Source organism: Sminthopsis crassicaudata, chromosome 4, assembly GCF_048593235.1.
Source record: "Sminthopsis crassicaudata isolate SCR6 chromosome 4, ASM4859323v1, whole genome shotgun sequence".
Lineage (NCBI taxonomy): Eukaryota > Metazoa > Chordata > Mammalia > Dasyuromorphia > Dasyuridae > Sminthopsis > Sminthopsis crassicaudata.
The window spans coordinates 389360-413590 of record NC_133620.1 but is presented as its reverse complement, the minus strand read 5'-3'; the positions used below and the strand labels follow the sequence as shown (position 1 = coordinate 413590).

Below are 24231 nucleotides of genomic sequence, written 5' to 3'. Positions count from 1 at the left end.
GCATCTTCCCACCCGGCCTATTGCAGTAGCATCTTCTCACCCGGCCTATTGCAGTAGCATCTTCTCACCTGGCCTATTGCAGTAGCATCTTCCCAACTGGCCTATTGCAGTAGCATCTTCCCACCCGGCCTATTGCAGTAGCGTCTTCCCACCCGGCCTATTGCAGTAGCGTCTTCCCACCCGGCCTATTGCAGTAGCGTCTTCCCACCCGGCCTATTGCAGTAGCGTCTTCCCACCCGGCCTATTGCAGTAGCGTCTTCCCACCCGGCCTATTGCAGTAGCGTCTTCCCACCTGGCCCATTGCAGTCTCACCCGGCCTATTGCAGTAGCGGCTCGGGCTGTAATGCATCAACCATACAGCTGCCCGAATAATTTTTTTTTTTAATTAGCGTATAATCGAGCACCCCCTTTCGGGGGACCCCGGGAAGGGTCCCTGTCCAGTAAATTAGGGGAGTGTTCCCTCAGCACGGACAGAGGAGCCATAAACAATGTATGGGAGGACTCGTGCACGGACAAATCCCGTGCCTGAAGCCCTGGGGTAGTAAGGGTGCGGGGGAGGAGAGATGAGAAGAACCTCGGAGGGATCTGGAGCTCGGGAGGCTGCGGGGAGGCTGCGGGGAGGCAGCGGGGAGGCTGCGGGGAGGCTGCGGGGAGGCTGCGGGGAGGCTGCGGGGAGGCAGCGGGAAGGCAGCGGGGAGGCAGCGGGGAGGCAGCGGGGAGGCTGCGGGGAGGCTGCGGGGAGGCTGCGGGGAGGCAGCGGGGAGGCTGCGGGGAGGCAGCGGGGAGGCAGCGCTCAGCCCCGGTACTTCTGCTGGAGGCCGAGAGCTCGCTGCTTTCGGTCTCCGCTGTCCGGAGGATTCTCTCTGGATTCTGTAGCCCAAGGTGTTCAGGCTCAGGGCAGAAGCTTGAGGGCAGGAAGGAGAAAGTGGGCGGCAGTTGGAATTGGGATTTGAATCTCACCTGGGGGTGAGATTGAGCCATGAAAGTGCAAGACGGTTCTCTCGGTCCTTCCTTCCTATTCATTCACTCCTCAGTGTAACTCCCCCACTCCTTAGTTTAATTCATTTCTTCACTTCCATTTGTTCTCTCATTCATTCCTTCATTCATTCATTCCTTCCTTCCTTCATTCATTCATTCCTTCCTTCCTTCCTTCCTTCCTTCATTCCTTCATTCATTCATCCATTCTCCTCTCCCTCCCAGACTCTTAAGGATCTTCACATCCACAACGGGTGTGACCCTCGAGGGGGGAGGGGTCACTAAGAAGGGAAAGACACGCCCCGACGCTCCGGGAGGTGACTTTCTAAAGAAGCACGTGTGCACCAATGAGGAGATGACACTTGTGTCTACCCCTTCTTCCCCCATAGGTGGAATGCTCCTCCTCGTCCCACCTCGAACGATCCCCGCCGCGCTTCGTTGGTATCGCCCACCCTTCTTCCGACAAGGTGGAACCAAAGAAGCCCCTCCTTAGTCCCTCCCCCGTCCGGGGGGGTGGGGTGGACTTTCCTAAGACTGTCTTCCGGTCCTATAGGTGGCAGTGCGCGCCTACCCTGAACGCACGGCGCCACGGCGGCCTCCCCTTCGAGCTGTCCGCGGCGCTGCCTGTCGGCCTCTCCCGAGAGAAGAACACAAAACCCTTCTTTTGAGGGGCCGACCCACAAGCCGCGGCCTTTCTTTTCCTGACAGCCGCGTCTCCATTTGCGGCGCGGCGGGGAGCCCTACAGCGGGCCTCGAACGGTGGCGAGCCCGAGTCGGGCGTGCGGCGGTCAGAACCGGAGCTGCCTCAGGCCCCCGGCCGGCTTCCTGGGGTCCTGACGCAGCGGCGGCGGCCGAGGAAGAGGAGGGGGAGAGGTGGAGGTGGCAGCAGCGGTAGCGGCGACGACAGAGGCAGCGGCGGCGGGAGCGGCCACGATGTCCACCAAGAACTTCCGAGTCAGCGACGGCGACTGGATCTGCCCTGACAAAAAGTGAGCGAGGGGGCCGCGGCCCGGCCGGGTGGGCTCCCTTGGCGGATCCGGGCCGGAGGGAGCGGGTGGGCGCTCCTCGGGGACGGGCCCGACACCCCCCCCCCTTCGCGTCCGGTTTTCGCCACGCCGGCCCGACGCTATCCGCCCCGGGCCGGCCGAGGGAGGCGGAGGCTGGAGTGGTGGGCCCCGTTTTACAGGGGAGGAAACTGAGGCACGAAGAGCGGCCGCGCCGTCGCGGTCACGTGTCTGGCCACCATTGTCTTCCCCGGCGAGGCCGCGGGCCATCTCTGCGGCCTCCCAGGTGGGAGACGAGAGATCCGGGGCTCAGCACGTATCAAGCGTCTGCTGTGTGCGGGCGGCCGCGAGCCGCTCTCCGTGAGGAGGGGCCGCAGCTGCTTCGTTTGAACTGCTCCGGCCGGGCCTCGGTCCCGGCCCCTTGGAGCCTCGCCGCGGGGAAACGCCTGGGGGGGCTGTGTGATGGTGCATTTGTACCAGCTCGTGTGTCCGTGACGCGGCTCCTGGTCTCTCCGCGGCGGGGAGTTCGGGGCCCCTTCTCTCCCCCAGGTCATCTGTTATTCACTCCGGGGCTTAAAGGTCACGGCCCGAAACCCGAGGGCTGGCCAAGGGCCCGATGCTTTCGGGTGGGGTCTCCCGCCTGTCCGCTCCCGCCGTGCTCCGGGCCTCCCCCCCCTCCCGGACCCCCGCCCGCTGTGGGCGCCCCCCGGGTTGGAAGAGACCCCAGCTTGGAGGCTCTGCGCGCCTGGCTGCTCTTGCTGCGCCCCGGCTCCTCGCGCGGACTCTTGTTGTTCTGGCGCCGCTTTTTGTGTTCCTCCCTGGGGCTTTCTCTGCCGGAGTCTGGGCGGAGGCGGGAAACTGAGGCGAGCGAGCCCTGCGCCCGCCGGGTCTGAATGGCCGCTCCGAGAGCGGGGCCCTCCCTCGGCGCCCCCATGGCTGAAGCTCCTCCTCGTTTGTTGGGGAGTAAGCCCCTGGGCTCAGGGATCCCTGACTCCGCATTTGCAGCCCCAGCTTTTGGCCCAGGACGCACCGAAGATGTGCGGCGTCTTCTATTTTTTTTTATATACCATTAGGTTAGTCCTTTCCATTTAGAGCTACCCGCGAGTCTGACCGGGGGTCTCAGTAATGCTTCTGGTCGGCGGCAGATGCTTCTGTCCTTCCTCGCATCCTCCTCTAAGCCCCCAGATGGCCTTCGTTCTCCCTCTTTCTTCCTTGGGACCTGGTGAGTCCCGAAGACTGGGGAGAGGCCTGGCTCGAGGATATTTTTTGGTTCTCGGCTTTCCCCAGAAAACCCCCCTTGCGCTCCCGTGGAGAATCTGGCACGGAGCAGCCCCTTCCCCAGCCTCGCTGAGCACGATGTAGAAACCCGGCCCTTGCGGGGTATTTTACTGCCTCGGTTGTGGAGCTCGGCCCCTTGTTTTTGTAGATCCTGGTGCCCCAGGGTGGGCCCTGAGAGCCAGTTTGCTGTCTTAAAAGTAGGATGCATTAAAGATGCTTGGCAAATTGTCATTTCCTACAGCTGAGATTTGTTCATTGGGTTTTGTCATACTTAATTTATAGGAAAATTGCCTTTTGGACTTCCATCTCCCTTGTCCTGGTTGTCTGGTTTTGGAGGGAAAACTATGAACAGTGCCCAATGTCAGTTTGATGCCTTAGTCTATTTCTTTGCTTACTCCATCGGAAGTTGAGTTGTTGCTGCTATTCTTTTTGTAGTAACTTTTTTTTTTTCAAGTTTTACAATTCCATGATTCGTCTTCGAACAAGGTAGTTGAAGGTGAAGGAGCCCTTATTTAGATTTGACTCTTGTGCGATTCTTTTGGCAAGCGGTTCCTGTTCCCCTCCAGCAGATTAGTCTTTTCTATATCAGTTAAGCAGAATTGCATTCAGAATCTCCTTGTTGGAGCCCAGACCGCTTTCCAAGGACCGGCTTAGTGACACTAGCACACCGAACACTCGGTGATTAATTGTTCAACCTTGAAAACCCATCAATCAAAGGAAAATGTAGTCAATGAGCCCTTTCTATCTCTGGATTAAGCGGCAGTCGGGGTCCACCGGGCAGAGACTGCTGTGGAATCCATTTGTAGGCTGCCTCCCAGTATTATCTTAGCTGATGATACTCAAAATATGAGTTACTTCTCCAAGGATGAGTAATGGGCCCTATTACCACAGCTGAACCGCATCAGTAGTAGTCTCCCCATAGACACAACCCAGAGAAAAAACCAGGTTGTCCAAGGTCTCCTTGAAGAGGCAGCTAGATTTGGTGTATTTGATTTTACCATAAGAAAGAGCATTTCCTGGGATATCTGGTCATCTCACCTTGCGGGACTTAGGAGAAGTATTTATTTGAAAATTGCTGTTACAGAAAACAAGGAGTTGGGAAAAATTCTACAAAGGACATAAAAATCCTCTAAATTTAGTGCACGTAGTATTTACCTGCAGTGACTTAAGTAAAAGCAGACAAAAAGAGGGGCACTGCAAAATCCAGTTTGAGGGTCCAGCGGCTTATACAGCTGGCGCAAAAGTCTGACAATTCATAAGTATGACAAAAAGAAAGCCAAGAAACAGGATTGGGTGCATTCCAAATAGTAACCCCCCAAATGAAATTATGTTTTAAACGAGAGTTTGCATTTGCAAGTTGGCTTTCTGTATATAGTCAAGCCACTAACTTGAGAGTAGATCATTGCCATGATGTTAGCATTTATCTGAGATAATTCCAAACGGTCTGACCCAGAAAAATGGGTAGTGGACAAAGAAAAGATATAGACACAGATTATCATCCTTTCCTAGGAAGGGTTGCAGTGACTCTCTTTAGGGAGAAATCAAAAGAACGCATAAAACTCTTCACCAGCAAACTGCCAAGGGTGACTTCAAAATGTCTTTGCAAAATTTTATGGACGGTGAGCCAAGTGAAGAGGCAGCAGAGGGAAAGCTGTTTTACCAAAGGCTCAGTGAGAACCTCGGGAGCCACAGCCTCTTTGGGCTTTTGAGGGGCAGGATTGAGGGGATACGGTTTTTTGATTTTCTCAGAGGCATTAGAACTGTCCCTTTGGAACATTGTCTGAAGTAGAAAACAAAGCATCTGGAGAAATCAGCCCCTTCCTATTGGCTTTCAGCGGCAGCTTCTCAAGGGAGGGAAACCAGACCCTGGTAAATGTCACAAGCCTCATTATACCAAGAGCCTGTCATAGTAACTGGCCTCCAAATTCTCAATGAGCTTTACACACATTCACACATTTTAGTCTCACCAAGTTGTGTTTAACTGAACACTTGGTTTATATTTGTATTGACTTGGTCTTTCTATCTTATTTGTATTTTAGATGTACTTATTTCCTTCTTTAAAAGGTACATTCCTTGAAAATAAGAATTGTTTTATTCTTTGTGCTATTATCCCCAATATCTGGCCCAGTTCTTGTCATGTAGGAAGTGGAGTAAAGATGGATTCAAGAAAGCAAAATTCTGCCTTCCAAGATCTCCATCATGGTGTTTCATGTGCATGTGGAAAAATGCCAAATCCTTTTATACAGCTTTCTGGGGTTCAAAGCCCATAATGCCTTTCTTTGTTTCCTGAGCTCACAGTAAACACTTGATAGACGCTCCTTGTCTTTCTGACTTTCACCTATTGATCTATTCCTTTCCTTTTTCTAAGACTAGATAGTTGCAATAATTGCTGTAGGGACATTTTGGAATTTAGCAATCCCAAAGAGTCATCTCCCAGGATTCAAATTGACCCTCAGGTACTTCCTGGCTATGTTGCCCTGGGCACATCACGGCACCTAGCTTGCCTCATTTGGCTCTTGTGTGAATGAGCTGGAGAAGGAAATAACCAACCTCCCAAGTGGAGTCACAAAGAGTCAGACTACTGAAAAACAAAACAAAACACAGTATATTGTATTTGGAACTAATTAGGAAGACTCAGGTTAATGCTTTATATAAAAAAAAAAAAGTCTTTATGTACTGGATTTCTCTGAAATGTGTTTTGCTTTGTTTTAGATGTGGAAATGTAAACTTTGCAAGAAGAACCAGCTGTAACCGGTGTGGTCGAGGTAAATATACAAGTAGCATCTTCTCGTGACCATTTACACATTTTGTCTGGGTCTCTGCATTTCACATCATTTTTCTTCTACTCACAGAAAAAACAACTGAAGCCAAGATGATGAAAGCTGGTGGGACTGAAATCGGAAAGACCCTCGCTGAGAAGAGCCGGGGCCTCTTCAGTGCTAATGACTGGCAATGCAAAACGTATGTCTCTTGGAATTATTCTCTATGTTGACTTCACGATAGTATCTGTGTAAGGCCACAGCTTATTGATGGTATTGCCAACTTGTATGCGGGGGAGATTGTGCATGATTGAGTTTTAAGGCTGCCTTTCTCATTTTAAAAAGCATCGGATGAGATGATGCTCTGGGAGAAACTAACCCTAATGTCCATAAATGTCTCACTGAGCAGGGTAGCCTTTTAATCAAAAAGACTGTTCTGATGTCATTTTATTGGTAACGAATAGTCACTGTTATATAAAAGGTTTCTGAATTAGCTTTTCTTTTCCTGTTCAGCTGTTGATGGGACATTTTTGCCTGTAAGCATACACAATCGCCATAACAAATTAAACTTGAATAAAAACACATCCCAGTCTGTGATAGGTGGATGGTCACTAGGTTGATTGGCAGTCCAAGAGAGTGGGCCTCTAGGTTATCTCTGTCATTCAGACCTTAAGTCATTTTTCTTTTTTATTGTTTTTTCATCATCAGATGAAGGAGAGGAGAGATGGTTTTCAAAGCCACAAACCATTTTCAAGATTTTATGACTTGATGAGTTTGTGTGGAGGAATCCTAAGAAGCTGAATTTGACTTGTTAGAAATTCTGCCCTGAAGGGGCGGTATAATAGAGGAAAGTGCTCTCAGCTCAGCAGCCACAACCTAGGCTGTGGAACTAGATGGCTTTTGATGGCATTTGCAGTTCCAAATCCTTTAACTTTTCTTTCCTGAAATTCCTTTAGCTTGGTTTGCTGTTTAGTGTTGGGTGCTTATCTGTTCGGCCCTTGTGGTATTGAATTTGGTTTTGAAATTCCCAGTTGATTCCCTAGATTTTATCCTTGTTTCTGTTAAGAACTTGGGCAAAAATGTTTTGAATTTGAAGATGCTGGCATAAGTTTCTGGGTTTTTGGATTTTCCATTTTTACAATCTTGAAGCATACACTAAATGATGGAGCATTTCATATGAGAATTGTTACATACTAAACTTGAGGTTTGGGGTTCTTAATGGATTTGTTTAATTTCAGAGACTGAGCCCATTTTAAGTCATTATATCCCAGAGAATCTTACAATAGAAATGTCCCTCACATCTTCCTCTCTGCCCTGGAGTTCTTGAGTCTTTCCCTGAGGAAAACCCCACTGTCTATTTCATAGGTTATTTTTCATCTTTAGTAGTTACAAAGTGGACAGGTCTTGTCCAAGTCTTTAATAGGTCAGCATTCCTAATTTATCGTCTCAATAACTTGATCTTTATGGTGCTGAGAATCGGCTCTGATTTTAGCTTTGTCTTTGTCTCTATCTTTTCTGGTGGGCTGTGACATTCTACTAATGTGCTTCTCCTTCATTTTAAAGTTGCAGTAATGTGAATTGGGCCAGGAGATCCGAGTGCAACATGTGCAACACTCCCAAGTATGCTAAGCTGGAGGAAAGGACGGGTGAGTCTCATGGAAGAAATCCAGGGGTTTTAAAAACTGCTTTCCCTCTCAGAGACAAGAACGGTCCATGCTGGTTCACCCTCATCTTTTCATTCATTCCATTAGTGTTGTTTTCAAATTCATAGACACATGCAAAAGAGGCTGCCAAGAACTATGTGCTAGAAAGAAAGCCAGACACTTTGGGGTTTATTTAACCTGTTAAATAATTTTAAGGGCTACAAGAGGGGCTAAGGAGGACAGGACTGGGAATGTTCATTGGACTGTGCCTAAGGGTGCCCTGAGCGGCTCTGCAGAGGCCATGTCCAGCTGAAGGCTGAGGCTGGATGTTTCGGGAGGGGGGTGGGGGAGGAAGCCTCGAGTCTGCTCCAAGGTGGGGAGCTCAAAGATGATGACTGCAGGAGGAAGGCAGCTGAGAGAGAGTGGGGGTAATAGGAGGAGGGGTGTAATGGAGAAGAGCAGGGGAGAGGAGACAGAGGGGAGCTTGGGACAAGCGGCCTCAGGCCTTTTCATGAACAAGGAGACAGGCTCAGCTACAACCATGAGATTGGGGGGTCAGGAAGCATGGCTGGCCAGCAGTTTGGGGGAAGTGGGATTTGTGATAGCATATGAATTCATTTTGAAGCAGCAGAGTGCTGTGGAAGCAAAAAATCTCTGATCTCCTAAATTCGTGCTGGTTTTGAGGATCCCTCTGCATGAAGCACTTCAGACTTGGTCGGTCTTTCCCCTAATTGTCAGGTCCACTCGATTCTGTCATGTTGGATCTGGTCATTTGTCTTTTTTTCCCCATGTGTTTGTGTGTGTTGCGGAATTTACAGCTTGATTAGAAGCATCTTGAGGGTGACTGTTATGTCATGCTGGGTTTTTGTCTCATCTACAAATGAGCTTCTAGGAAATGCTTATTTGTTGGTTATCCAGAGCCTGGAGAACATTTTAGCAAGCGCCACTTGAAGGGTTTTCAGTGGAGTAGAGAAAAGAAAGATTGGCACACTGATAAGCGTACAGCTTCTGTTCCCCATCGAACTGCTGGCTAGGCGAGAGTCTCCCTTACAAATTTACAAATTTATTGGTAAATTCCAATTTGGACCTTTGGCCAAAGGGCTATCAAACTGTGCATGCCCTTTGACCCAGCAGTGTTTCTACTGGGCCTGTACTCAAAGAAATCTTAAAGGAGGGAAAGGGACCTGTATGTTTGGGGCAAGCTTTTTTTGTAGCGGCCAGAAACTGGAAATTGAGGGGATACCCATCATTGGGAATGGCTGAAGTTGTGGGATGCAAATGTTAGGGAATATTGTTCTGTAAGAAACGACCAACAGGAGGATTTCAGAAAGGCCTGGAGAGACTTACATGAACTGATGCTGAATGAAATGAGTAGAACTAGGAAATCATTATACACGGCAACAATGATGAACAATGATGTGGCTCTTTTCACCAATGAGATGATTCAGGCCAGTTCCAATCATCTTGTGATGAAGAGAGCCATTTACACTCAGAGGGGACTGTGGGAACTGAGGGTGGATCCCCACATAGCATTTTCATGCTTTTGTTATTGCTTGCATTTTCTTTTTTTTTCCCCTTTTTGATCTGAGTTTTTCTTATGCAACAAGATAATTGCATAAGTATGTATTCATATGTTGGATTTATCATGTATTTTTACCAGGTCTAACATATTGGATTACTTGCCATCTAGGGGAGAGGGTGAGGGGGAAGGGGGGAAATTGGAACACCAGATTTGGCAAGGGTCAATGTTGAAAAGTTATCCATGCATATTTTTAAAATGAAAAGCTTTATAAAAAAGTGAAAAAAAATTTTTAATTGTTTATTGGTAAATAAAACTTAAGATTTAGGCATGGGGAGATCCTTCATGCACTAAGCTCCAAGCTGACCTTTGTGCTGATGCTCAGTATCCTTTCCCAAAAGAGGAAGAAGCCACTGGTCTGGGGAGCAGGCCTAGGCATGTCACACAGCCCTGATTCTCAGAACCAGAAGGGAAATTCAGACTTGGTCCGTGTGGGAGAGAAGCAGGTAACCTCGTAGGTATAAACACATGAGGAAAACATGGCTATTTTTTCTTTTTTCAGGCTATGGTGGAGGTTTTAATGAAAGAGAAAATGTGGAGTACATTGAACGAGAAGAATCTGATGGAGAATATGACGAGGTAAGCTGATGGGACACCCCTAGAATCAATTCTGCATCAGAAAAACAAAGCAGGACTTGAAGTTTGTCTGGATCAGAGAAAGGCGACTGAACATTTGGGGTTAATTTTTGCCTGCGAAGTTGCCATTTCTGTTTTCTACCCAGCTTGAGTGCATCCATATTAAAATCACGCAGTGCTGAAATGCAGATACTAGGCATCTAATGGTTGGGAAGATCAGAGGTCAAATGTGGCCTTAGACTCTTCCCAGATGTATGAACCTGGGCAAGTCACTGGAACCTGGTTGTTCATTAGTCAAATGAGGTGCAGAATGAAAGGGCAGAAATCTTTAGTATTGTGGCCAAGAAAGTCCCAGATGGCTTACAAAGAGTAGAACACAGCTGAATGTGTTTTTACTATTGGGAGGAGGGTGAATAATACTGTAATAGCTTAGAATGTCATTTCTATTATTTAAAAAATTAGCTTTTGGTAAAGATGGACATATTTCTGATTGGCTAGGGAAAGATTCTCCTGTGGAATTCTTTTTTTTTTTTTTTTTTTTTTTTTTCTATTTTTAGTTTGGTCGGAAAAAGAAAAAATATAGAGGGAAAGCAGTTGGACCCGCCTCTATCTTAAAGGAAGTTGAAGATAAAGAATCAGAGGGAGAAGAGGAGGATGAGGATGAAGATCTATCCAAATATAAATTGGATGAGGTAATGGTCTTTTTGGTTGTTTCCCATGTAATAAAAAGCCATCCCTATCTCATTTTAATAAGACACTCCCCACAGCCACCCTTGGAGATGAGCCGTTCACCTTAGCACATCTGAAAGTAATGGTCCATGGTTACAAGACTGACTGCAGGGCAAAGCTGAATTTTGTCATAGATTTGAAAAAGATTCCAAATGTAACATTCCAAACTTTTTATCCCAGAAATGTAGCCTCTGAGCTACCCATTCTCTCCTAGGCAGGTGCTCTCCGTGGGCTGCAGGCCCTGATCCATTCAGGGTGGAACAAATGTTTCTGACAACAGAGTCTCAAATATCTGAGTGTGTCTAATCATAACATCTTGAACATGGGTGTTGGCGCTCTGCTTTCTGCCCAGATCCAAGTTCTGTGTAGCTTCTGCTGTCTGGGCTCCTCCCTCTCCTTCCCTTCCCTTGAGTCTGGCTGAAGGTGGGCGTCCCCTCCTGGCACTCCTTCTCTTGGAGAAACAGGCTGCTTTCTAGGGGACTAGAAGAGACTGGGCCATGGCCTGTTCTGGACAGCTCAGTGTCTGCCAGTCAGGCGTCCTGGCCTGGAATTTGTGCAAAGTTCTGTTTGCTAAAGGTTACAAATCACTTGTCTCCAGTCTTGTGGATCTTCTCCCATTCTCGGGGAGTTTTAGAACACCCTCTTGGTTTGGCAGCCATGTGCTCTGATTCCCAAAAGGAGGCAGGCAACCTCTAGCGGGACCTGGGCCCAGGGAGACCTGTCTCTTGTCTTGTCCCTCAATGGGGGTGATCAGTGCTCGCTCTCACCCTCGGGGATCCATGAGAGAGGCCTAGGGGAGAGCTTCGCACAGTGCCTGGCATGCCATGGTAGCAACTGATGATCTGGGCTTCATGCTGCAACTCCACTGATCCTATCTCCCTAGAAGACACATTCCATAGAATTCTTGTGAAACCTCCTCCCTGCTTTCTTGACACTTGGGAATCACTCAGGGTTGCCCCTTTTTAATGATCCCCTCCCCTCCTAGCAGCGAGCCCAGGCTAGCCTTCCCTTGTGGCCCGGCCTGGCCCCCATCTCTAATTCTGTGAGCCCTTGGAAGGACTGTTTCCTCAACTTAGGTCATGTGGTCCCCACATTTCCTTTTCCATCTTCCTTTTCTTGATCATAAGCAGGAGGGTTGGTTCTTCTCCCTCTGCTGACCCCAAGGTCAGATGCTTCTCTGTTCCAAGAAAAACAAAGTAGAATTCTCTTTTGTTGGTTTGCACACTTTGGGAATGAGCAGTTATTGGGGCAGCCCCTAGCCCTCTCACAGAACGCCTTAGTGCCAACCCGGTAGGCACATTAGCAAGCCAGGCACTCTCCTGTTTCTGCCCTGGTCAGCTGCCCAGCCGTAAATGGGCTCCGTTTGTTTCCATTGTGCCTTTTGTTCCACTCGGCCCTCTCTGCCAGGCTTCCTCCTCAGTGCCTGGACCTCTCATAGCAGTCGCCCTGCATCCAGTGTTCGCTCCCTCCCTCTTCCGTCCTCGCTCCTCTGTCTCTCTCTCTCCCTCTTTCTGTGTCTGGTTCTCTTTGAATGAGCATTTGGACTTTGTTAGAACTATTCCTCCATTAGCAGGAGTTACCTTTTAGATTGTCTCCACCTGCTTAGATAAACAGATTTGTCTCGAAACAAGCCAGGCACACCAAGGACAGAATGTGTATTATGGTAATTCCTGGTTTCCTGAATCTAATGGATTCTATTGGCTACATTTTCATTAGGATGAGGATGAAGATGACGCAGATCTATCAAAATATAATCTTGATGCCAGTGAAGAGGAAGATGGCAACAAAAAGAAATCTCACAGAAGAAGTCGCTCTAAGTCTCGGTCTTCCCACTCCCGATCTTCCTCACGCTCATCCTCCCACTCAAGCTCAAGGTCTAGGTCCAGGTAAACGGGTACAGGCCAAGGGTAACACCAGGCAAAATGTCAGTATCTAACTTCTTTATTTACACATTTTGGTTCAACGTTATTTTAAAGAGTTCATCTTTGATAACAAATGATTTCCTTCAGATAATGCATTTCTCTTAACTTTTTAATCTGTTGGTGTGGTTTTTATACAACCCTTCTCCAAAATTAAGATTTAAAATAAGGTATTGTTGTATGTTTTACTCCTGTGTGCCTCCTTTACTGAGAAAATTTAACTGGGAAGAGTACATATAGAATTCTGAATGTGAGATTGTTCAACTTTAAGACACATTTGGTTCAAAGGATGTGGATAGAGATCTTATTTTTAGGCTTGCCCGAGTGGCCCAGTGGATAAAGCTCTGCAGTTAGGGTCAGGGAGGAAGACTTGTTCAGAGCCAACCTCAGACACTAATTGAGTGACCCTGGCCAAGTCGCTTCACCTGTACCTCATGTTTCCTCATCTCTAAAATGGGGGTGCTCAGGGTTGTTGCGAGGATCAAACAAGATGCTGACTGTAAAGCACTTGGCAGTGCCGGCCCCATAGGAATAAACGTTAGTGCCGTTGCTCTGGAGGTTATTAGTTTGCCTTTCTATGTTTCCCCGGCATTTAACACAGTGCCTGGTATAGAGCAGGCCCTATGGAAATAATTAATTTTTTTTTAAACCTCAAGGGTTGGAATAGGTGGGATGGAAACATTCACACAAGCCATAAAATGAATGAAAAGATTTGTCTCCAAGCTAAGCCATGGAGGAGGCCATGTGTCCTGTGACTAGTGTCTGCCTGTAGAGAGGCCTTCTTGAAGGACGGCAGATGTGCCTGACCTTTCCAGGGAGGAGAGCTCCTTTTTAAAGCTCTGGCAAGACCAGAACCGAGTTAAACTCGCTTGTTAACTCTGACTAACCGTCAGACAGTTTCTCTTGTCATTTCTTCAAAATCCCGTCAGTATTTGAATGAATCTGCCGCAGAAGTAATTTTTGGGATTTGTGTTCCAAACAGTACATGGTAAAAACATGCTGCATGCAAATAGTAATTCAGCTTGAGTTTTAGCTCATCCCCGGAAAAACGGGGTACTTTACCCCAAGTTGGTTTTTGTTTGTGTTTGGTTTTTGTTTTGTTTTGGTCTACTTAGTCCTTCCTGACAAGATCTTTGTACCTGAGTATAACTTCAGTTTTGTAATACTTAGGTACACTGAGATCCGAAGCCACATTGAATGGGTTTCACTTTGGTATTGTGACTTTTTCCATAGTTATTCCCTGAAGTAACACATTTTCTATGATTGAAAAGAATATTTCAGGTAGAAAATCATGTTTCCTAAATTTACATGATTTCTTTCAAGTTATTCGGTGTGCTTTAGGAAGCAATGACATAGGTTAAAAAAAAATTAGTGTCATAAGGAATAAAAGATTTGCATGTTGTTTTTCAAACATGAATAAAAATTAAAATATAAATAACATACATTACATATTATTTATAAATATTTATATATTATAAATAATATATATTATATATATATATATAAAATAAAAATAAAAAGTCATTCTTGGGGGAAAAGATATGTTAAGTTTTGTTTTTGAGATCACCACAGAATTAATTATTTTTTCAGGTCTTATTCTTTGGCACACATTAGAAAACTTGGCTTTGAGATGGTAGGTTAATAGATCTATATTCATATAAATGTGTGGCCTTTCAGTTTCCTAATATCCTATGTAAAAGGCACTTGAATCCCAAACTAGCTTAAATGGGTGAACCTCCGTCAGACTTCAAGATGGACTTGATTAGTCCAAAGAAAGATTTCATTTCCCTCTGTCCAATGTTTCAGTAGTCTTGATTGAAACAGAGTGGAAGCCAGATCAGCCTGCTAACATTTTTCTTACTAACTAAAAATAAAAGGTGACAACCCCAAAGTAGCCTCAAGAAAAGAGGGGAGATGGCTGAATCCCGGAGAGGTTTGGGGAGACACGAGCCGGGGCTGAACCCCAACCTTTCTCATTTTTCTTGTCACCGTTTGGCAGTGCCTCTGCTGAGAGAGGAAAGTTGTTCTTTTAGCTTCCTTTTAGGAAGCAATAATTTTTTTATGGACAGAACTTGAGAACAAGTAAGGTTCTGGGCACGGCCCCCGAGTCCCCGCTGTTGAGCGCACGCCCCAGGCCCTTGTCTTGTTGCATGAGTCACTGTGCATCTCTCCCTCAATGTGCGAGGCCCGAGCTGGCTCAAGTGATACTGGAAAATCCCCTTCCGTGTTGTTCCAGGTCCCGCTCAGGAAGCTCCTCCAGTTCCCGGTCAAGGTCTCGGTCCAGTTCCAGAGAACTCTCGAGATCTCGTGGGTCGAAATCCAGGTGAATGAGGTAGCATTGGCTCTGCCTGGCAGAGCGGAGATAACGAGGCGCCCGAGGGCGTGGCTGCTGCTGCTGCTGCTGCTGCCGCCGCTTGGACAGCTTGTTGTGCTTGGACCTTTCGGTTCTGTTTTAGTCTTAGACCACTAATGCTCTGCCTCGGCTTCAGTCTCACCCTGAAGTGTCTCCATTGCCCGCAGTGTGCCAAGACATTCCCATGATTAACCTGAAGCACGATTGGGGGTGGCGGTGGGGATGCCTCGGCCAAACAGGAGGGTTCTCCCCAGTGGTCTCTTAGGAAGGGGTATCCATACCTCCCAGCAAGGGCAAGCCAAACCCACTCTTAGCCAGGCTGCACACCATCTAGGCCATAGTAGCTCCCCTTCTAGGGAGACATCTCCCCTCCCTCCAGCTGCCTCTTGGGCATTTTGAGTCCCCGCTTCCCTGCAGAGCCTATGGGCCCAGGTGCCCATTAGCTCCCTCCAGGGGTGCTGATGATTGAGGGTGCATTTGGCCCTGTTTGGGAGAGGAAGGACACAAAACAGTCTCCTAAACGTTTGGGCAAAAATATAGTGCAGCTAAGAGCCGTGTTGTAGTGTAGGGTTATTGATTGATTGAGACCCCACGTTCTGGCAAGAAATAGGAGTCAACCTTGAGTCCCGAACACCCAATCAGAGCTCCTTTTTGGTTTGTTTTTTGCTTTTCCCCTTCTTTGGCAACTGTTCAAACTCAGAAGCCAAGTAGACATTAGTGTTTTCTAGAGTCACCTGAGGTGTTATTGTAGGAAGAGGAGTAGGAGTTCAGGGGGAGGGTGCTCCTGCCTCAGAAAGCCATCTTGGTAACTTGGCTTGGGCTGGTCTGGGTTCTGTGGCAGCCACCCCCTAGGACTCCTCTTAACAAGGGAGTGCTGCAGAGCCCCAGTCTATTGTGGAGCAGCCTCCATTCTGACCCTCACATTTTTTGCTCACAACTTTCCAAAGAATTCTCCTTTTGGGCTTTATATTCTTAATCTCAGCCCAAAGGTGAATTTTTTGGGATGTTTGAGCTAAATGCTTCAGCCATAATTATGTAAGTGAGAATAAAAATAGTTCTTACACTTCAAAATATATATATGTGCTTTTTTCTCTGAGTAAAACATGTGAATGTCAACACGTCATATTTCATGAATAGTGTTTCTTGAATGAGATTTGTAAATGTTTTGAACTGATTTTAGTAAATTATTGATTACATTTTCATTTAAATAGATAATGATTTGACACATTTGCTGTTTCTTTCTCCTTCCCTCTCCTCTTCTCTCCCACTGCCATCCCTGCTTTCTCAATTGCAACTTGTGTAAAGTTGCCTAATTTCAAATGGATTTCATAATTTTCTTATCCTCAGGAAGTTGTTTTTAAGGTATTTTGGTTTTTGCCTTTCTTAAATGGCAAAGTTGAATTTTCAAACGCACAATTACATGTTGTAGTGTACATTGTGCTTTCCATTCTCCCCCCCCCCCCCCTTTTGCTTCTCTTTTTTGTAAGGCTTAAGAAAAAAATCTTATCTAGTCTGATGCAAATATAAAATAACTGAGAATGCATCATATTTATAGTTCGATAAAAGATACCAGTTTTAAAACCTTGGGATTAAATATTAGCTTGTTTTCATGAGTGAACCAGTCTTCTATTGAGGAAGCAGTAAGTATGTTTGCCTTAGGAAATTGTAAACTTAATGCTCGAAATTGGATCTGATAGCTAAGTAGTTGGTCCGTGGCTCTGTCATTTAATGAAATGTTTAATTTATTTCTCAATCAATAAAGATCCAGCTCCAGGTCCCACAGGGGGTCTTCCTCCCCACGAAAAAGATCTTATTCAAGTTCCTCATCATCTCCCGAGAGAGGCAGAAAACGAAGCCGTTCTAGATCTTCTTCACCCGGTGATCGCAAAAAAAGACGCACCAGATCACGGTCACCCGAAAGGTTTGGGTTTCTGTAGAAATAAGAATGGGTGTATTTAAATGTGGAATACGTTTACTAAAGGCTTGGGAAAGGGTTGAATTTGAGACATTTTTCTTTGTCAACTTTTAGGAAAATTTTGTTTTAAAACCAATTTTATCGTCTAGGAAGAAGGGTATATAGGATATTGCCCGTTGTTGGAATGTTTTCAGATGTTTACTTGCTATAGCCAACTCCCAGTTATTGCAGGATGGATTTTCTTTCCGTTCCACTTTTTAATTTTTATTTTTATTTATTTTTTTGTTTGTTTATTTTTTGGGTTTTTAAAATCATGATTCCTTAGCTCGTCTCTCAATAAAGGAAAGGAAGAGACTTGTTTATCTCTTCCAGGTATTGACCCAGGAGTTTGACTTTAGTTTGGGATCATCCGCATGAGCAAAAGGCTCTTTGGCCGACAAGCCCCTGGCCCTCTAGAGATGAGAGCCTGAACTTCCTCCCCTTCCCTTTGAAACCCTCTGTCCCAGGTGGTCCTGTTGGAGGAGGTTGCCCCTTGGCCCTCCAGACTAGACCCTCCCCATCAGCCTCTCTGGCCGAGAGGCTACCAGCTTGGCTTTTGAGGCCCTCTTGGCCTCTTTCCCTTCTTGGGACCCAGGGCCCCCTCATCCACTTGGTTCTCTCTCTCCCATTCTAGTCCAGCAGAAGGGTTTTGGATTTCTCATTCCCCTTCTGTGTCCCGTTTGGATGCTCAGCTTCAGGCCACCTCGTTCCAGTCCCTTCTCTGGTCCATCACTCGGTGGACTTGGATGAGGGGAGAAGACCTCCCCAGGGCGCCAGGCATGGGGGCCCCGGGGCCTGCTGGGATCGGCTTGCTTCCTTTGCTTGTCCTGGATAATTGGGAGCTGGCTATATTTCGCAGTAGAGGAGTTGTGTTTTTCATTTTTCATTCCTGAAAGTGTAAATTGTACAGTTAATACCACAGACCGAAAGCCCGAGTTCTTCCTCCTCTCGACCAAGCGGTCGTCTCAGCCCGAGTGTAGATAAGCCCCCTGACCGTCGAGGTGTTGTGTTTGCCTGCCCGGGGTCGGCGCCCACTCAATGTCGCGCACGCTTTCTCCATTTGTATCTTCCAGGCGCCGCAGGTCATCATCCGGATCGTCCCATTCGGGTTCCCGTTCAAGCTCTAAAAAGAAATAATGTATTAAAATTTACACCTAAATAACCCCAGTGCAGTGCATGGAGCCTATTTTTAAGAAGTCTGGTGTCTTACTTGGTCAGAAGTGCTCAATCTGCTAGTAGAGGTGCATGTCCGTCGTCGCTTTCTGGAAAACTACAGCTGTGTTCATTCTTGAAATTAAAAGTAATTAGCATTTTAAGCCATAATATCCCCCCAATAGTTCTGTGTTTATCGTTCTATTATTTAAAACTTTATGTTTTCTCTATCTCGTTTGCCAGAGAGCTTTGTTTTCTAGTTTGACGTTGTTCTCCATTTCCAAATATTTCCTGATGGTAAAGAATCTGCCGACCTTAGGGTTGGAGTCAACACAAGTAGCCGAGGCTTCCCGAGCTTGGGGCGTGCCGCCAGTGACTGTGGGGACTAGGTGGAAGCGGGGCCTCCCCCGGGGAGGCCCCCGGGCCTTCCCGTAGTCACCCTTGGCAAAGGGACTCTCAGTTTAGGATTGTGCTCAACAACAGTCAATTGTAGAGATCCATGAGAAGCGCGCCATGGTGGCCGGAGATCATCACTGGGGCTTTGGCTTTTTCCCTTTTTATTTTTCCTCAACACCGCACCCTAAGACAATGTTCAGGCCCTGTTCTAAGTTACCAGAGGAGATGGCTTCTTTCTCCCCGAATTAATTCAGGGGGTTCGGTCCGCCAAGCGTTTATCCCTTCTGTGTCCCTCTCTTGGGCAAGTTATTGAAGGAACCAAACTTCCTTATGTGGTTTTTGGCCAAGTTTCCAATACGGAGTTATAGTGGTGAATGTAAGCTTGTTATTTTTTGTTATTGTTTTTTTGTTTTTTGTTATTTTTGTTTTTGTTATTTTAAAGAGCTTGGATGTGACATGTTCCTGAAAACCCATATATGATGGGCTAAAAACAGGGCTAAGAATCTGAGACTCCTTAAGGAAGAGGAAAATGAGAAACTACCTGAGAAATAGAACTTCTCTTGTGTGAAAAAGAGTGTACATTGTAAGGCTAGCCAGCCCTTCTGATGTCCGTGCACTCAGGTGGGGAGGAGCCGTGGGCTCTGATGTATTTGCTTATTCTGAAACACCGCATGAAATTTCCTTCTGAAGTAGAAACGAATGTTCCTCCATGATGTAACAGGAGATTGTCATTGTCCCCATTCACTCGAAATGACTTATGGCTTAAAATGCTTTCAGGAGTTTGTTTGATTTCTGTATCAAAATCTGGTCTCTGGAACTCCGTTGAGTCTGCCTTCTGGTTTAAAAAGGGGGAGGGGGGTTTCTCTTAACAGTTTCTTCGGTGGCCTTGCAAGGTAAGTATGGAAGGAAATAAACAATTGAGTTTGGTGCCTTTGTGTCATTAAGAAAAGCTAAAGCAACAGTTTGGTCATTTCAGTGAGGGAACTTAAGTACTGAACATAGAGGATAAATTCACAAATGGAGGCAACCAGAGCAAAATTATATTCTTCATTTCAAAATAAAAGAAACTTATTTTAATTTTCTCTTGGACTGATCTAAAAATGAAAGCAAAATGTTTTAGGTAGAAATATTTTGATAATCTTTTTTGCAAAGGATTGAACTTCCCCACAGTTTCATTCATTCACATCGACACACACAAACACACACGCATACACACAGACATTCATGTATATACACACACACTTTTCTTTGCTATAAATGTAGTGGTAGATTGCACAAGAACATTAGTCTCTTGTAATTGTGCCTCTGACTTCTTGAAAGTCTTACCTTCTAAATTGTGAAGATCAAATGATCTCCCAGAAGCTACATGTTACCATTGGTTTTTCCTTGTGTTTTGTATACTTCTCTTTTGCTGTACTTAGCAATCGCAAGTTTAAGAATTTAGCAAATGGTAGATTACAGAGATTTCTGATGATTATGATTTTCTTTAGTTTCACTAAACTGTACTAGTTTGTTTCATTAAGAAATGATGCTGTAGACAAATGTAAATAAAGCTTGTGAATCAAGCAGCTTTAAGTGAGTGGTGTTTGTTAAAATAAAATTTAGAATCCTAAGCTTGGAACTAATGCTTATTTTTAAATTCATGTACATTTTAATGGCTCATTACTTCTCATTCCATGTTTAGACTCTTAAATGTGTTAGGCATTTTGAAATGCAATTATAACTCGATTTGCTAAACATGCATTTGACTTTTGTTCCAGTCATTCTACTAAGCACTGGGGGAGAAGGAAATCTGCTCCCTGCCCCCAAAGAAACCCCCAAACTAAAACATGGAGGGGGGAGGCCTTGGGGGAGATGGGAGAAGATTTGAATTTCATGTACTTAATGGGCGGTACTGCCTCTGGGGGCCCTCCTGCAGAAAGTGGAATGGAATTGTGAAGGAAACTGGGGCCATTGGTGAGGGGTGTGAGTGTAGATGTCTCGGGGTTGGGAAGGGTCTGGCTACCTATGGCTAGCTTTCAGTGCCCCATGGACTCCTGGCAATGGAGAGCACCTCAAATGCTGCACAGATGTCCATTGCTTTCTCATTTTGCAGATGAGGCAATTTGGGCGGGTGATGGGACTTGGCTGAAATCATGCAGCTCCGGTGTCTGAGGCTGGATTTGAACTCAGGAAGGTGTGTCTTCCTGATTCCAGACTTGGCAATTCCGCTTCTTGGGCAGTCAACTGCTCCTCTGGAGATGGAGTGGGGGATGCTTTGGCAGGAGAGACTTCTGGGGAGACAGCTTTAGCACCTTTGCTACCAGTCTTAGCACTCAGTGCATCCCTGTGCACCTCATTGTGGGGACCAAATAAAAGAACATGGGAAGCTCCTTGTAAACCTTAAACTTGGCTCCTGTTGCAGACTGATAGTAATAATTTTAAAAGTGCTGGGGGCCCCAGGACTGTGATTTCATAGAGCTGGTGAGGGTCAGTAGGAGCAGTCTGCAGAGGCTAAAGAATGAGGTCATTCCATCTAGAGTCCTCATTCCCAATTTCCTGTCAGAACAGCAGCAGGGCCAATTTGGAAGCAAAGGGAATGGAACGGGCCAGCAGGTCTAAATGCTTTTGTGCAGAAAGTGAGGGAGAGATGGATCGGGGAAGAACAGGATGTGATCTATGGGAAGGCTGACTTAGGCCAGGAGACTCCTTGGAAGGCAGTCCAGGGAGAAAGGGAATGAAGCCGTTCCTTCTAATGCCAGACAAGTCTCAATCCTGGTGCAGAGAAGAGGAAATGGGCTCCTCCAGGCACTGTCCAGGGCCAGGTAGAAAGGTGGCCTGAGGAAGGAAGCTGATTCCAGGAGAGATTAGGAATGGAGGGTTCCGGATGATATTCAGTTCCTCCAGCTTCTGGGCTGGTTCTGGACTAGAGACAACATTGCTTCTTAGCTGGCTCAGCTTGTCCGGACCCAATCTGGTAGCATTTTGTTAGTATAGTGGGAGCACTTCTTGCCAGAGTTTTCAAACTCCTTTAAATTGTCTGCCAAACTTCTCCAGTCCTAGCAGTGACTGCCAGCAAGTTACCTCTTAACTGCCTCTTACTGTCTACAAATAAGCCCATCACTACTGTCCTTAAGTACTTGGAGCGCCCAAGTCCTTTTGCCTGATTCTAAGCCTTCTGCTGCCGGCTTCTATGGTTATCAGATGTCCTCAGAATTGCCAAATTTGATTCTCTTAATCTTAACCACACATCTTCCCCCTTGAGTTGCAGTTTGGCCCTTGGTTACCTCCGGGACCCTCTTTTTACACCTCGGCCTTCCTGGTCCTTCTGTCTGCCCAATTGCTCCTCTGTCCCTTTATCTCCTTCACGTCACGGCCATACTAGATAGCTGCTAAGGCCTGTCCCTGAGCACCATCTTTTTCCCCACCATTCCTTTGGTCCCATGTACTTTGCTCAGTGTTATCTCTAGATAAGCTTTTCCTCATCATCACCACCACCACAGGGCCTGCCTTCTCTGGTGCAGTGCATTCCCGCACCTGCCCTTTTGTTGGTTTGCTTGTTTTTATTAAACTCTGAAGTCTGGCACTATATACAAGGTTTCCTGTTAAGAAGTGGGCCGGAAGAATCTCAGGATATGGAGAAATGTGGACTGGATAAAGGAAAAGCTAGACTGAACTGATCTGTGTATGTGAGAGCAGAGGCTCCCAGACATGTGGAATAAGCCCTGTCCCGCCCCATAAATGTATCAGTGAATGAGAGAGCCAATTTGATGGACGCTGCTCGGGAAATGATGTTATTTTCTTTGTATTGAGGTTAATTCAGGGCAAGTTTTTTTTTTTTTTTAATTTTATAATTATAACATTTTTTATATTATCCCTTGTACTTCCTTCTGTTCTGAATTTTTCCCCTACTTCCCTCCACCCCTCCCCTAGATGGCAGGCATTCCCATACATATTAAATATGTTATAGTATATCCTAGGTACAAGATATATGTGCAGAACCGAATTTTGTTGTTATTGTTGTTGCAAAGGAAGAATTGGATTGTTAAGGTAAAAATAACCTGGGAAGAAAGACAAAAATGCTAACAGTTTACACTCATTTCCCAGTGTTCCTTCTCGGTGTAGCTGATTCTGTCCCTCATTGATCAATTGGAATTGGATTAGCTCTTCTCTATGTTGAAGATTTCCACTTCCATCAGAATACATCCTCGTACAGTATCATTGTGTATAATGATCTCCTAGTTCTCGTTTCATTCAGCATCAGTTGATGTAAGTCTCTCCAAGCCTCTCTGTATTCATCCTGTTGGTCATTTCTTACAGAACAATAATATTCCATAACATTCATATACGATAATTTACATAATTTATTCCTTAAAATAATGAGCATATATTTAAAACCGTCAGTAAACATCATATGTAATGGTGACAAACTGGAACCTTTCCCAGTAAGATCAGGAGTGAAACAAGGTCACCATTACTATTCAATATAGTACTAGAAACGCTAGCCTCGGCAATAAGAGCTGAGAAAGAGATTCAAGGAATTAGAGTAGATAATGAGGAAATCAAACTATCACTCTTTGCAGATGGCATGATGGTATACTTAGAGAGCCCCAAAGACTCTGCTAAAAAGCTATTAGAAATAATTCAGAACTTTAGCAAAGTTGCTGGTTACAAAATAAATCCACATAAATCCTCAGCATTTTTATACATTACCAACACAATCCAACAGCAAGAGATACAAAGAGAAATTCCATTCAAAATAACGGTCGATAGTATAAAATATTTGGGAATATATCTACCAAAGGAGAGTCAGGAATTATATGAGCAAAATTACAAAACATTTGCCACAAAAATAAAGTCAGATTTAACTAATTGGAAAGGCATTGAGTGCTCTTGGATAGGCCGAGCGAATATAATAAAGATGACAGTACTCCCCAAACTATTTATTTAGTGCTATACCAATCAGACTCCCAAGAAACTATTTTAATGACCTAGAAAAAATAACAAAATTCATATGGAAGAATAAAAGGTCGAGAATTTCAAGGGAAGTAATGAAATAAAAAAATCAAATGAAGGTGGTCTAGCTGTACCTGACGAACTATATTATAAAGCAGCAGTCGCCAAAACCATCTGGTATTGCCTAAGAAATAGACTAGTTGATCAGTGGCATAGGTTAGGTTCACAGGGCAAGATAGTGAATAAAAATAGCAATCTAGTGTTTGACAAACCCAAAGAATCTAACTTCTGGGATAAGAATTATTTGACAAAAACTGCTGGGAAAATGGGAAATTAGTATGGCAGAGACTAGGCATGGACCCACATTTAACACCACATACTAAAATTAGATCAAAATGGGTCCAAGATTTAGGCATAAAGAACGAGATCATAAATAAATTACAGGAACATAGGATAGTTAACCTCTCAGACCTGTGGAGAAGGAAGGAATTTATGACCAGAGGAGAACTAGAGACCATTATTGATCACAAAATAGAAAATTCTGATTGCATCAAATTAAAAACCTTTTGCACAAACAAAACTAATGCAAAGAAGGGAAGTAGTAAATTGGGAAAACATTTTTACAATTAAAGGTTCGATAAAGGCCTCATCTCCAAAATATACAGAGAATTGACTTTAATTTATAAGAAATCAAACCATTCTCCAATTGATAAATGGTCAAAGGATATGAACAGACAATTTTCAGATGATGAAATTAAAACTATTTCCACTCATATGAAAGAGTGTTCCAAATCACTATTGATCAGAGAAATGCAAATTAAGACAACTCTGAGGTATCATTACACACCTGTCAGATTGGCTAAGATGACAAGAACAAATAATGATGAATGTTGGAGGGGATGTGGGAAAACTGGGACACTGATACATTGTTGGTGGAGTTGTGAAAGAATCCAGCCATTCTGGAGAGCAATCTGGAATT

At 45.4% G+C, this 24231-nt stretch overlaps 1 protein-coding gene across 1 annotated transcript; it reads left to right on the top strand.

The window, feature by feature from the left end:
- The first annotated feature begins 1524 nt into the window (after nucleotides 1–1524).
- Nucleotides 1525–19882, top strand: ZRANB2 (zinc finger RANBP2-type containing 2). The gene is made up of 10 exons (XM_074265582.1): nucleotides 1525–1964; nucleotides 5970–6022; nucleotides 6110–6218; nucleotides 7580–7662; nucleotides 9741–9817; nucleotides 10372–10506; nucleotides 12260–12429; nucleotides 14699–14785; nucleotides 16578–16736; nucleotides 17843–19882. The coding sequence occupies exons 1-10, from the start codon at nucleotides 1909–1911 to the stop codon at nucleotides 17904–17906; spliced, it is 993 nt and encodes a 330-aa protein (XP_074121683.1). The 5' UTR covers nucleotides 1525–1908; the 3' UTR covers nucleotides 17907–19882.
- The last annotated feature ends 4349 nt before the right edge of the window (nucleotides 19883–24231 follow it).

Coding starts and splice junctions, on each gene's coding strand:
- ZRANB2 (XM_074265582.1), top strand. CDS start 1,909: ATGTCCACCAAGAACTTCCGAGTCAGCGACGGCGACTGGATCTGCCCT. Junction 7,663..9,740: donor TAAGCTGGAGGAAAGGACGG/GTGAGTCTCATG, acceptor TTCTTTTTTCAG/GCTATGGTGGAGGTTTTAAT. Junction 16,737..17,842: donor AGATCACGGTCACCCGAAAG/GTTTGGGTTTCT, acceptor TGTATCTTCCAG/GCGCCGCAGGTCATCATCCG.